At 40.3% G+C, this 14,089-nt stretch overlaps 1 protein-coding gene across 1 annotated transcript; it reads right to left on the minus strand.

The window, feature by feature from the left end:
• Window positions 1–814: 814 nt before the first annotated feature.
• On the minus strand, window positions 815–13,334 carry CLBA1 (clathrin binding box of aftiphilin containing 1). Its single transcript, XM_065404266.1, has 5 exons — window positions 12,685–13,334; window positions 8,454–8,602; window positions 6,626–6,755; window positions 2,787–2,897; window positions 815–1,042 (listed from the first exon to the last, which is right to left on the minus strand). The coding sequence occupies exons 1-5, from the start codon at window positions 13,162–13,164 to the stop codon at window positions 875–877; spliced, it is 1,038 nt and encodes a 345-aa protein (XP_065260338.1). The 5' UTR covers window positions 13,165–13,334; the 3' UTR covers window positions 815–874.
• Between the last annotated feature and the right edge of the window lie 755 nt (window positions 13,335–14,089).

A 14,089-nucleotide genomic window follows, 5' to 3' on the forward strand; every position in this document is an offset into this window, starting at 1 on the left:
GTGGGCAAACGAGTTAGTCATTAGTATGAAATTTAAAGTCTTAAAATAGCAGCCTACAGTACTGCACAGTATAAGGCCTTGACTGCACAACTAGCTTCTAACAGTTTTACAACCATGATGACTATGCACAGTTTAAAATGGTTGGGGGCTGAATGTTTCTAAATTCGCGTTACAAACACATTCAAAAGACATTCTATTACAAGCAGAGACTGATCCTAGAACAGTTTCTGAACCTGATTATAACACTGACTTCATCCAGGCTAACTGGTTAAACTGTGTTAGAACGCCACTCAGTAAAAATGCCATTCAGCAACGGAGGTAAAACTGTACAGAGCCATGGTTATAAACAGAAAATGATGTGAAAGTCATAGTGCGTGTGGTGGAGGTGGAGAGGGGCTCCTCAGAGTAAGGGATCAGCAGCACACAGTACCAGACCCGAGGATGGTCCAAAACAAAGCAAGTCAAGGAAAAGAAATGGTAACACCAAGGCACACCTTACAACACACCGAAGATGTGTTCAGATTTTTGGGGAGAGGAGGGAGTTTGAATTTAAAAGATCCATTTAGACCCAAAAGGGAACAGTTATTAAAAGGTCACAGAGCGACGACCAAATGCCTTTAAATGTAACGCTTGATTCTAGCTGGATTACCATACAAGATATGACTTCATCATTTACCATGACTGCCACCAAAATTTACTAGGACAAAACTAGAATCTAAAACTAAATAGAATAAGTACCTTTTAGTAAGAGAATTGCTTTAGGTGCGACATACAGCTATTATATAAGATTTTTTTTCTTTTTTCTTCACAAAAACATCTCTAGTCTTCGGTAACAACCCAGTAACAAAATGAAGGAAAGATAGGTACTTTTACTTTAGCAAACATCACTATTGAAAATTTTCATTTTTAGACTGTGTGTACTGAAAATCCTCTTCTTTCCTGGGACTGTTTTAAATTGCATATTTCCATTTGATGGTGTCCTCTTCAAAAACAGGTTATAACTAAAGAAATGACCATATCTGGAATCTGGTGATACGGACAACTGAGTCAAATGAGAAAAAAAAAGTTTAATAGTTTTCCTGCATTTAACTACTTAAGGAATTAAAACAGTTTACATTTTCAAACAGATTGAGAAATTATTAGTCTTACTGACAAAAATAGGGTTACCAAATTGAAATGTTTACAATCAGGAACATAAATGGAAAAGAGCCTATTAGTACATCTAGCCCATCCCTAAGTAAGTACAGGATTGTTCACTACAAGACCCTGCCTAACATGTATTCTAGTTTGCAATATCTAGCTCTGGGACTTCCTGTTTCTCCTGAGAAGCTATTCCAAAGTCCATTAGATCTTGTTAAATAAGATTTTCCTGTTCAGCCTACATTTTCCTCTTTAATTTCATCCCATCATGTTGATTTTTACCTCTTGATTCACTCCTCCCAACAAAAAAAACCTGCCTCTTACACATGTTAAAGGTGTGTCGCCAGCAAAGATCTCCCCACCCTTACCAAATAACAAAATATCTGCAGTTTATACTTTCATGAATCAATCCTACCAGTCTCTCTGTCCCACCTGTTTCTCTTCTCTAAACTCCCTCCTGTTTATATCTTTCAGGTACTGAGGTGTCCAAAACTGAGCACAGTTCAATATTCAGCTTGAAGTGGACTAAAAACGTGTGTGTGTGTGTGTGCGCACTTTGCATTACCACAGCAACAAGACAGTTTATTTTCAGCTCAAGAGAAAGGGAACTTTTGTTCGACATGCTCATCTAAACCTTACCACGGCTTATTTAAAAAAAAAAAAAAAAAGGCCTTTTCTTTTAGAGTAACGAACAAGAATGCAGTTTTGCAACATTTATTTCTAAATGTGAAGTTTTCCTTCAAAATGAACTAAATTCCTTTAGCAGAAAACTGATGGAATTTGCAAGGCTCACTAACAACTGCCCCGTAGCGCGTAGAAATGCTGACTTGAAATAAAGACTAAATTTAAGGGCAAAGTACAGACACCAGAAAATGTTATTTTCAATTGGTAAGTAATTACCTGATTAAACTAGCTTTAACACTTGAAGTATTTCCAGTGCCGTCTCTCTCCGCATACTAACACAAATGGGCTAAATCCTAGTAATATCCTTTGCTCCTGAAACCTCAAACTCTTATGGTAGTTCTATTTCACTTTAGTTCAAACAGTTTGCTATTGAGTCTTTTGGTGAGAGTAGTTTTTGTTTATTTCTCACCACCTCTATTCTTTCCCTCAGCTGAAGAAGCCTAACCTCTGATTCACTCTGAATACTTGAAATACCAGTTGGACACAACTACCTCCTCCATTCTTCTTCCCTTCCTCCCTCACTGTTCTGTCAGAGCGAGTCGAGTCAGTGTTGCTATCTTTTTATTCATGCCATCATCACATTAATCCTGTTTTATGGTGACTGGACCTCCTCAGTCATCAAAGTGTCATCAATCAAACTTACATGTTTGCTACTATCTTAGCATAGAGCCCATACTAATCATGCAACTCAGGTTCCTTAAATAACACATGACCTGAAGTTCTAACTCTCCCAATCTTACATCACTTTGCACTTGGTGCATACACAGTACTTAGTGCACAATTTCCAGGAGCATTTGAAAAAGCAAAATTTGGCTGAAGAATTGCCAGGTCTCACTAGAAAGCATGTTAAAACACCAGCGGGGGAGGGGAAATCCTGACAACTCTGTCTGTACAGCACCCAGGGACATGTAAAATGTGAGACCTGTATCTCTCTAATGTACTTGCCTCAGAACAACTCTTACCTTGGTTTGAATTAGTGCTTTACAGTTACTAATATTGAATCCATCTTCTAAGTCTTCATTTATTTTAACGTTTGTCTCCTCCAAACCATCTTTGCTGTCTCCTGAGAAGTTCTAATAAACAAGGAGCATAATTTAAAACACTCTTCATAATATTAAGTGTCCATCAATGTCAGAAATGTTTTATTCAGGAATGGGCTTTGGCCCTCTGAAAAAAGGTCCCCCTCTCAAAACTAATAATCAAATAGGCGTTTAACTTTATTTTTGGAAGTTGCAATCTAAACCCCTGGCCTATAATCAGATCTGTAATGTGTATCCCCTGCCGCCACCTACTTCTCATTGACTTCAGTGCAGTTCTGTGCTGGGGCAAGATTCTGTCCACTTGGATCACACAGCTTGATTGTGGCCTAAAAAGTTGCTTGGAGACTACTCTTACTAGGGTTTTTTTTCTTTTTGGGTTAGGCCTTGTGTACATGAGAAAGTTGTTCCATTTTAACTGTACCAGTATCACTAAAGTGGTACCACTCCCTACTAGGGATGCTCTTATATAGTATAATGTGAGAAAACCTGCTTGAATACAGGAAAAAAAACCCTCCAGCCACACACTCCTAATTGCATCTTCACTTGCATCTGAAGAAGTGAGGTTCTTACCCACGAAAGCTTATGCTCCCAATACTTCTGTTAGTCTTAAAGGTGCCACAGGACCCTCTGTTGCTTTTTACAGATTCAGACTAACACGGCTACCCCTCTGATACCTGACACTCCTAATTGTCACCTACCACCCCGCAATGAAACCCATACTGGGTATTATTAAACAACTAAAACCCATACTCTGTGGAGACCACATCCTGAAAGAAATATTGCTTGAACCCCCTCTTCTGGCCTTCAAAGCTCATCTTCAGAAGGAAGCTTCCCACAGACGAGGATCCACCAACTCAAAACAGCAGCCGATCCTGCCATCAGTGGCGGATTAACACACGAGCCCACGCCTAGGAGCCCCAGCCATTTTGAGGGCCCCCACAGGAGCCTGGGTAGAAGTAGGGGGACAACTGGCACCAGAACGGGGGCACTGCCCCCTGCTTCTCCTCTTCCCCCTGAGGCCCCATCTCCTGGTCAGACCAGAAGCCAGAGCCAGGCAGTGGTAGGAGTTGCCCAGGGAGCCTAGGCCACTCCAGGAGTGTGAGGCCCAAATGTTCTTTGTGCCCAGGGTCCCAGTAAATCATAATCCGCTTCTGCCTGCCATAACAGATGCAAAACCTGCAGATAAATCTCCACTGCAACATCCCCCACAACACACCTTTCAAAGTCCACGGGTACTGTATATGTCTATCCCAACACATGGCGTACCTCATGCATAAGGCTAAGATTTTGTCAGAGATATTTTTAGTAAATTATTAAATAAATCAACTTGAATATAAATATTGTACTTACATTTCAGTGTATAGTATATAGAGCAGTATAAACAAGTCATTGTCTGTATGACATTTTAGTTTGTACTGACTTCACTAGCGTTTTTTATGTAGCCTGTTGTAAAAGTAGGCAAATATCTAGATGAGTTGATGTATCCCCTGGAAGACTACTATGTACCCCGAGTGGTATATGTACCCTTGGTTGAGAACCATTGTCTTAGATATATGTGTTAACTACTTATGCTAAACAATCTGTTCCACCTTGTATTTAGTTGCGACAGCGAGTACCTTTCCCAGACCTGAAGAAGAGCTCTGTGTAGCTAGAAAGCTTGTCTCTTTCACCAACAGAAGTTGGTCCAATAGAAGTTATTACCTCACCCATCTAGTCTCTCTAATATCAGCATAAAGACATCTTATACCAGTATATTTATTCCTGTACAGAAATAGGGCTAACTGTACCAGTATAAGGTGCTGTGATGGGGTGTACCTATCCCACACCAACCCCAAAAGGGTTAACTGTGCTTTGCAAACTGAGGAAGCCCCGCCCCTCCGATTCTGCTGGGCATGCTCAGCTTGGAGGCAGAGTATAAAAGAAAGCAGCACAACTCAGTCTGGGCATGCTGCTGAAGGGGGAGGATACAGACTGCAGGCGCCAACTGCAGAGCCATGGCACGCAGAGTTCCAGATGGACTCCAGGCTGTCTGATGATCCCAGAGAAGAGATTGTGCCAGCAGGAACTACACCACCTGAGGACCCCAGAGACCTGGGGGAACCATGGAGCACTACTGAGGGAGATAGGGTAGGAAGCAGCCCAGGGAACTTAAACTCTTCTCCAGTGAGTGAACCAGGGAACCAGTCAGCATGTTTCGGGAGGATCCCTGCTGACTCGGTGGTGAGCACCCCACCACCACAAGGCCCTGGGCTGGGACTCAGAGGAGCAGGGAGGGCCTGAGTCCTGTTACCCTAGGCGCCATATACCCCGAGTGGTGCCCCATTTCACCAATGGGCCAACAGACCACCTAATTCCAGAGTGGGGTGACTTTATTGACTGACCATTGGGCCACGCCGCCCTGGGTGGGAGGGCTATGCTCTTGATGCTGGCCGCACTACCAAATTCATAGTAAGGGACATCAACATAAGAACTAACTGGCTGCGGTACAGCCTTTTCCCTTCTTTTTGACAACACATGATCTGACACCCCGTGATGGGGTGTACCTAGCCTGTGACAGGTGCCTTCATACTGATATAATTGCATTCACACTAAGACAATAGTAATGCTCTAACTATATCAATTAAAAATAAAATCACCCCTCTAGCCAACATAATTATACCAGTATAACTCCTGTGTAGACCAGGTCTTGCATGACTAACCAGCACTGCAATTTTGTTTGATTAAACTCATGTGAAAGGTTGATTAATCAGGTTACACCAGGAGTTTCAAAGAGCTTTCCTGATGGTTGCCTAACAGCAACTATTAATGAAGCTATCGTTCCCTCTAAAAAGCAGAGCAAGAAGATTAAATTTGTGCTAACTAAACAGGTGATTATAATAAAAAGCTACCTCCAATTAATCTTTCCAACATAAAAAGATTGAATAGTAACAATTCTGCTTTGAGAGTTTAAAATGTTGCTGTTTTTTAATCTTTGAATTTATTTAAAACATGTTTTTTCTCTTTTTTTTTTTTTTTTTTAATCCTGAAATGGGTGAAATGATTTGAGTAAAGGCAAACTGAATATTGTGTTCCAACCTGTACAGTTAAGCCAGATATTCAAGCATACAGAACTTAACTGGACCAACTGATTCCATTTTTCACAAGGAGCAGTCCAATTTCCTCTTAAGTCAAGTCAACTGACTTCACTGGGCACTGGACTGAACCCATAATGTCTTGTATAAATTCTGATAACTCCTCCACCTCAAAGTAGGTGAAAAAACCCTACACGTGTGGAACTCTGCCAACTAAATCAGAAATTGATTCCAAACAAAGTGACATACTGTCATTACAACAGAGACTTCAATACATTCTCTACTCTAAATTGGCAAAGACAGCCAGAATTTGGTCTTTGCATCATTATAATAGTTATAACATCTTAGCAGAGAAGTCTTAAACTAAGGGCTTGTCTACACATGACAATTCATCTGGAATAAAGTAGGGTGTGAATTTAAGTGGAACAACTATTCCTGATTTACTCCATTATTCTGGAATAAGTGTGTCCACACAAGGAATTAATCAGGAATAACTCCCTGTGTAGACAAGCCCTTACATCATCAAAAAGGCCCTAGTTGAAGACATTAGCATTTGCGATCCACCAAAATACACTTCCGAGTGCAGCTGTGTGACTGACACATGTTTTTTCTGCCTGGATGACTTAAATGAATACAAGTTTAAATCAAACACTTACAGTGGTGTTCTAGCCAAACATATTTTTAAATTACCTTTTGATTTATATCTATTCCAAGAGCAGATAAGAAGTTTTCCTGGCAGTGGGATTTATTCCAGGGACATCTTAAACCCGTGGTGCTATCGGGGTGTCTAAGAGTTCTCCAGAGGTTTCCAGAGTCAATGCTAGAAAAGAAATGCAACTTGAAATTGTAGTTCATAGAAAATTTCCAAACAAAATCAATGATCTTGAGCCCATACATCATATAAAGCCCTTATCTAATTTTCAATTCTAATGCAACCTCCCTGGAGACAACTGTACAGGGGTACACCTTGAATCACCTACTATGGAAACTGACTTTCTTAGAATTATTTGTCCAAGTCATCAATCCAACTTGCTAACAAAGATGCATGATCTCAATGATATAAGCAATGGCAAAAAAATTGTGCATGATTTTTTTCATCAAATAAATAGCCATACAGTAAGAGCATGTCTGAGAGAGCTTTATATGCCCACATATCTCCAGAATGAGTAGAAGTAGACAGGAAATATGCGTTAGAAAAATCATGATCCAGAGGTGGTGGTGTCCAATTCATGTTGTGGAGAGCAAGCAGGTACAAAGCAGAGCTCTACTTATTTCTCTTCAAAGGCAGCTAACCTACAGTTTGGTTAGTCTGTGTCGCTCAACCCTCTTCCTTATTTCAGCTTTCGGGCTGCATTGAGCCAGCCTGATATTCATGTGGGTTACCTTTCATATTTGTTCTCATCTGGGTAGGTGTGATTTCCTTCTCTGTGATGCTCAAACAGTATTTAAAGCAAAGGCCCAGCTCCAAGGAAACACAGAGGAAAAGAATTAGGCATCTAAATCAGCATGTCAAATTGCAGAAGCCTAACTACTTATTCTATTCAGGTTTTTTTGCCATGTTCATCACCACACTATCTGTGTGCCTTCCAGTAGTGCATTAAGCAATGTGGCTAACATCTGTCATGGGTAGTTTGTCACCTAGAATATCTAGGTTCCTTGTATGTTACATAGCACCATAATATTGGTGTGCCTTCTAAGAATTAAAAATAATCTCTCTCTCTCTTTCCTTTCCCAACAGTAAGCTACCTGATCAGATTGGTGTGCATGTGAGGGGTTTACTGAGGGAAAACTAAATAAAAACATTTATTTTATTGCATGCGTTAATCCTTGGACCTTCATTAATATACAGAACAAATAACCAAGCCTACTTTTTAGTTACAATGTTCTAGATGTATGCAGAAATCAGAACAGCTACTAGTGCAGAAGCAGAAATCCTTCAAAAACAGGTAACAAGTTGATCAGCATTCCAGCAGATTTAACAGCCAAGTTATCCATTTAAACTGCTGTTAACTTCATAATCTCCAGGAAGGAAACCAGATGCACCACTGATTAGGGAGAGCAACTAGCTTAACAGGAGGAGCAATAATTACTGGGAGAATTGGGAGGCTGTCAGAAAAGTACCAATGATTGGGAAAGAAGGACCTGTGTCTCTACTCTTGATGAAAGAGAAACAACACAGACATGAAGGAATGCTGACAACAGAAAGAATACACTGTCTGTTGGTGTCCAGCATTCCAGGAATTTAGTAATCAGAAGTGCTACCAAAAGCAGTAAGAATTCTACAAAAAGAATTAATACCACTGATAAGTGGACCGTTATGCTTTTCAGGGACTAGAAAAACAACCCCATTTCCTTTCTGAACCCAATAATCTGATCAAATTAATGTCCTGATTAAACAACTGAAATAGCTTATTTTAAATTGAAACAAGTAAGTCCACTCTCCTCCCCCCAATTTCTTCTTTCAGAAAAATTAACAGTATTATTGCCGGGTGTTTGAATGTTTATTTAAACTCATTACCAAAGCTCTCTCTTCGCAAATTCAGGAATCCCAATGTCTTCATTATCTGTGTCAAGAACTTGATCTAAGCTTCTTATGCTCTCTGTGGACTGTGGTACAATGACTTCTGGAAAACTCAACTTAAAAATATCCTCATAGCTGAGATTGGCCTAGAAAAAGCAGAGTTTTATTACACACCTCATAAGGCGGCCAATCGTGCAGTTCACACAGGACCTGATCCAAAGCTTACTGAAGTCAATTTGAGTTTTTTCCATTGACATTAAGCCTGGTGCAAAGCCCATTAGTAGTGGCACACCACCCACTAAAATCTACAAGTGTTTTGCTTGAATAAAGGATCAGGCTCAGAGTATGTGACCGATGTAGATACGCATACATCATGTTTATACATTCAATTAAATGAGGTATATTCACATTATATAAGTAGTCAATAGTTAACTATATGCACACAGTTTACAGGATATCCAATAAAGCTGAAATGAATCTTTGTTTACTTCCTTGTGTGCGCCACATGAAATGGTGTTTTTCTTTAATTGCTGGTGTAGAGCCAGAAGAGAGAACTTATACATTTGTTCCTCCTATGACAATAATGACTGAGGATTTGGAGGATCAGGTCCTTATCCACATGAATGACTTTTACTCATGCAAAGAGTCCCAGTGCAATTAATAGGATTACTTGCAGGAGTGTGGACTGCTAACCCGAGTAAGGATATGCAGAGTCAAGCCCTGGTCTAGAAATGCTCACTCTATCTGCTCCAAAGGTTTGATTTTTGACCTTTTAATTCCATTTTTGCCCAGAATGATAGAATTATTTTAATGATTTTTAAAAAGTTTGTTTGGATTGCAATATTCCTTTAGGGTGTTTGCCACCCAAACTCTGTAGTTGCATGAGAACCAGAAAGTGAAACTCCCTAGTCTGTTTTCAATGGGGGGAGGGATAGCTCAGGGGTTTGCACATGGGCCTGCTAAACCCAGCGTTGTGAGTTCAAACCTTGAGGAGGGCCACTTAGGGATCTGGGGCAAAAATCAGTGCTTGGTCCTGCTAGTGAAGGCAGGGGGCTGGACTCAATGACTTTTCAGGGTCCCATCCAGCTCTATGAGATAGGTATATCTCCATATATATTGTCTTAAAATGAAAACATGTAAAAAAAAAAAAATGCAGTTTTAAGTGTAAGTAAATGCTAGTCCAGGGACTTTTCAGAATATGAACTCTTACTTGACACTATCCATTTAATGTTTTTTAAATTCAAATACACATCTACCCCAATATAACGCTGTCCTCGGGAGCCAAAAAATCTTACCGTGTTATAGGTGAAACCGCATTATATTGAACTTGCTTTGATCCGCTGGAGCATGCAGCCCCCCTCCCCCCAAATTCGTGTTATATCGGGTCACGTTATATCGGGGTAGAGGTGTAGTTTAAATCTACAGCTGGTTCGCTACCAAATTATAACCTTCTCCAAGCTGGTCTAATTTTGGGACTAAACTATTTAGTTGTGTCCTTTTAAACCACCTCTGTGTGCGGAAGGTAGGCCAGAGGACCATCTTGTATCATTCTTTACTGCATTCCATGATGGGGTGTGAAGGAGTTGGCATCTTAGCCACAGGTTTGTAGGAGACTGAATAGTGACACCTTGGAAACCAGGAATGTAAACCCTGGCAGCTTTTCTTTTTTTCCTACATTATTTTCCAGCTATAGAGCAGGAGACTAGTCTTGGTCAGACAGGGCATGCTCAGTCCCTTTCAGTGGAGCTGGTGGAAGGCTTATGTAGGGGATGAGCCTGAACTGCCTAGAAAGTCTCAAGGAATGGTGTTGAGTCCTAGGTTCCCCACAAACTCCTGATACTGTCAGAAGGGAGATTTATTCCTAACATATAGACCCAGATGAGCTAACTTGCCTGAAGGGTTATTGTTGGGGTGTCCAAACCATCTATATAGACACACATGTGGCTGGGGAAATTGTTCATGCTGTTGTGCATATGTAACAGCACGCTGTTTTAAGGCTATGGCTGACCAAGTGTCATGTGACAAAGCCCCTCCTGTAAGAGGGAACCTGCTCAGTCAGAGGAGAGGTTTCAGAGTAGCAGCCGTGTTAGTCTGTATCCGCAAAAATAACAGGAGTACTTGTGGCACCTTAGAGACTAACAAATTTATTTATGCATCCGAAGAAGTGGGTTGTAGCCCACGAAAGCTTATGCTCTAATAAATTTGTTAGTCTCTAAGGTGCCACAAGTACTCCTGTTATTTTTTTAGTCAGAGGAGAGTGGGTCAGGAAAGACTGGGGAGGGGCTGTGCATCAATCAGGTGGATGGGCTGGTAGGGGACAGCTGCAGGGATTAGAGGCCTTACAGGGGAGAGGCTTTAGGAAAGGCCAGGCAGCAGGTCCTGACTTTCATGAAGGAACGATAGTCTATGAAAGGTGTGTTGAGTTGATACTGAACTCTTTTTGTTAAAGAAAATGTTAAAATTATGTCACTGTTGGGAGCTTTCTTCAGCGTACTGGCCAGTGAGCTGGCCCACCAGTCAACCGTATAATCAGATAAAGGTAAGTTAGTACAAATACATTTATTTATCGTTTTCCTGGATGCTCTCTATGTCTAGTCTTCTTATCTGCTTAATTACATTATTTCTAACACTCAACTCCAGCCTATTTTCCCTCATCTTGTGGCTTTGTCATAATTATAACGAACGTCTAATGCACGTCAGAGTTCAGATCCGTTACATTGTTAAGGCGAGGTACAGAGGAATTGCCATATCAGACTAGCCCAGCGGCTCTCGAACTTTTGTACTGGTGACCCCTTTCACATAGCAAGCCTCTGAGTGTGACCCTCCCCTTATATAAAAGTGTTTTTTAATTTATATTTAACACCATTATAAATGCTGGAGGAAAAGCGGAGTTTGGGGTGCAGGCTGACAGTGGTCTTTCTAGTCAGTATCCTGTCTGACAGTGGCCAATAGGAGATGTTTCAGAAGAAGGTATAAAATGTCATAACTGACAATTAGGTAACAACATGGGGGGAGGGGCAGGCAGGAAGTCTCTTCATAGGCCCAGGAAACTGCTGTTTGACTGTATCCTGAGGCCTAAGGGCTCTGTCTCAAACTATTACTATTTGTCACTGCTGCCAACAATAATGTGCTAGGTATGTTCCACGCACAAGATGTAGTCACTGCCCCAAAGAGCTTACAGTTGTAGGGGGAAGTGAGGGATAAATTACATTGTTTTCATATACATTATATATTCAAGGGGAATTCTCAATAGCCCATCACTGTCTCTCTGCCCTGAAACTGAACACACAACTCAAAGTGATGTGTGCCACTTAACTATGAGGTATCAGATACATCTCTTTGCCTTGGTTAAGCATACAGATTAAAGTAGGATGTTGGTAGCAGAAGAGATTTAAATGTCTCTTTTAGAGAGAAATCCAATGACTTGGTATGGTCTGTTTTGGCCAGGAGTAACTAGTAATGTGTATTTATCTCTCCATATGCTCCCCTCTCTTCTGTCCCACCACACCCAGTCTTCTTGTCCTAATTTTCAAAACCATCCACAATTTAGAGCCACCCTCTCTATAATCCCAGTGTTTTATCACAAGGCAACTCCCACCTTTCTCTGCCAGTGATTCCAGCCTCAATCACCACTTCTCCCACAAGCACCTTTGTGCTTTCTCCCAAACTACCTCTTGCTCCTGGGTAAAATTCCCAGTCAAAATCCATAAAGTCACCACCCATTCAATCCCTTCTCGAAACTCACTTCTGGCATAGCACATTCAGAAAACTACCATCTGATAACACGTAGGTAGGTGGTGAGTTGTAATCACTGATATAATTGGCTAAGAATTATGCATACCACTAATCTCTGCTTTTAAATATATAAAATGTTTGTAACCCTGTCCTCCTCTCTCACATATTCTAGCTGTTGTCTTTTAGATAAGTCCCTCCCCCAGAGCATGTACAGTAGCTTACTCTATGTTGATATGATGCCTAGCACAACACAATCTGATTATGGCCTCTAAGCATTATAGCAATAAAAATACTAAATACTAATCTACAGTATTTCATGAAAAAGAATCACATTTCATAATCTTCAACTTTGCATTCAATTACATTATCCTCCCTCCTAAAAGTGTATCCTCCCAAAGTGCAGTTTGCAGAAAGTGCTTTCTAGTACCCCAAAGAAACTGTAGCACAACAATTAAACTTTTAGCAGAGTCTTTGACTTACTAGCAATACATACCTTATCCTGCGAACTAGCACTAGCTTCCCTCCCCTTGTGTACAGATGGTTTGGAGCAGTGATGCCCATGAGAAGAGTTGCAATATTCTCCATGTAACTCCACGTCAGTTTTAGACGTCTTTGTTTCTGCTGAATTCACCAAAACTTCAGGAGTGTGACTGATGCTCTCAGACTTGACTAAGGATTCACTGAAACTTTCAAAATCACCCCAGGAACTGTTAGATTCTGATGTACAATGAATGCTCTCAGAAAACCCTTCACAATTTCTTCCTCTACCATTCCCCCAGGGGATGCTCTGATGCAGCATTTCAAGTTCCACTGTATCTTCCTTAGTTCTGCTTTCATTTATGTTACATTCATCAATTCCCTCATTATTCTGACTGAGAGACATACCACTCACTTTGGCCGTAAGATCTTTCAAAGACATCCAGCTTAATGCTTCTATGGTGCTAGGACTTTCCACCAATTGCTGGTCCTGCATTTCTGTGTTACTGCAATAATATGGGATGACTAGTAAAACTTATAAGGTAGAAAACAGAAAATGTAGTTCAGATGCTTAAATTCTAATGTTTCCAAATCAGAATAAAGATCTTCATTTTGTCTTAAATAATCTGTAATAATGATGCTAAAGAACAGTATGTCCTTCACTCTCTCCCCCAGTCATCAACATTGTGTGCGTTATTCAGTCTGACTCTTGTTCCACTGCGGATTTCAGTCTGCAAAGGAAGGATTATAAATAAAGACATCTGTGATAATGCCTGTGTAAAGCTAAGAAAAGAGAACCGATAAAGCAAGAAAAAATGTTCATGTTTAAACAAATACATTACAGTATTATACTGTTGAAAACAGAAACTTAGAGACATCAATTTAAAAATGATCCATCTGAGGTTTGTTTATTTCACATTTGATAATACTTTGTACCTAGTCAGTTTCACCATGTCCCCTGGAGTCTGTTTTGCCTTTTGTATCTGTCCTTCATAGAGCAATAGTTTGAAAAATATATTTTGTTTTAAAGGGGTGTGCATGTGAGGGACAGGATTGTAAAATTATAAACATTGGCAGTAGGACTCTACGGGAGGTACAGTACCTTTAATTTTTTTTTAATTGCTTAGAGGTCACGCTGACTTCTAAAGGAGTGCAAGGTTGAATTTCTCAGCTTGGATATTAATGTTTGAAAGCTCTGATTTAATTTTAAAATGTTTAAAAGTGAAATAATAATTGAAAGATCAACAGAAGACTTATTTAGCTTGATACTAAAGCTTACTCAGAAACTTGACAGTGAGAATAGGTAATAGTGATCCACAAAAATTGATAGTATCATATTGACAAAAAACATAAGCTGTCTTGCATGCTCTGTGGTACCGTGGCAACAAGTTTGGTCAGGTATCTTTCAAGTGATAATCAAA

The sequence above is a fragment of the Emys orbicularis genome, chromosome 4 (assembly GCF_028017835.1).
Source record: "Emys orbicularis isolate rEmyOrb1 chromosome 4, rEmyOrb1.hap1, whole genome shotgun sequence".
NCBI lineage: Eukaryota > Metazoa > Chordata > Testudines > Emydidae > Emys > Emys orbicularis.

Excerpts from the sequence above, each read along its gene's own strand:
- CLBA1 (XM_065404266.1), bottom strand. The coding sequence starts at position 13,164 with ATGCAGGACCAGCAATTGGTGGAAAGTCCTAGCACCATAGAAGCATTA. Across the intron at positions 8,603-12,684 it reads GTGCTAGTTCGCAGGATAAG|GCCAATCTCAGCTATGAGGA; the intron begins GTATGTATTGCT and ends TGCTTTTTCTAG. Across the intron at positions 1,043-2,786 it reads AAGCACTAATTCAAACCAAG|TTGTCCGTATCACCAGATTC; the intron begins GTAAGAGTTGTT and ends CATTTGACTCAG.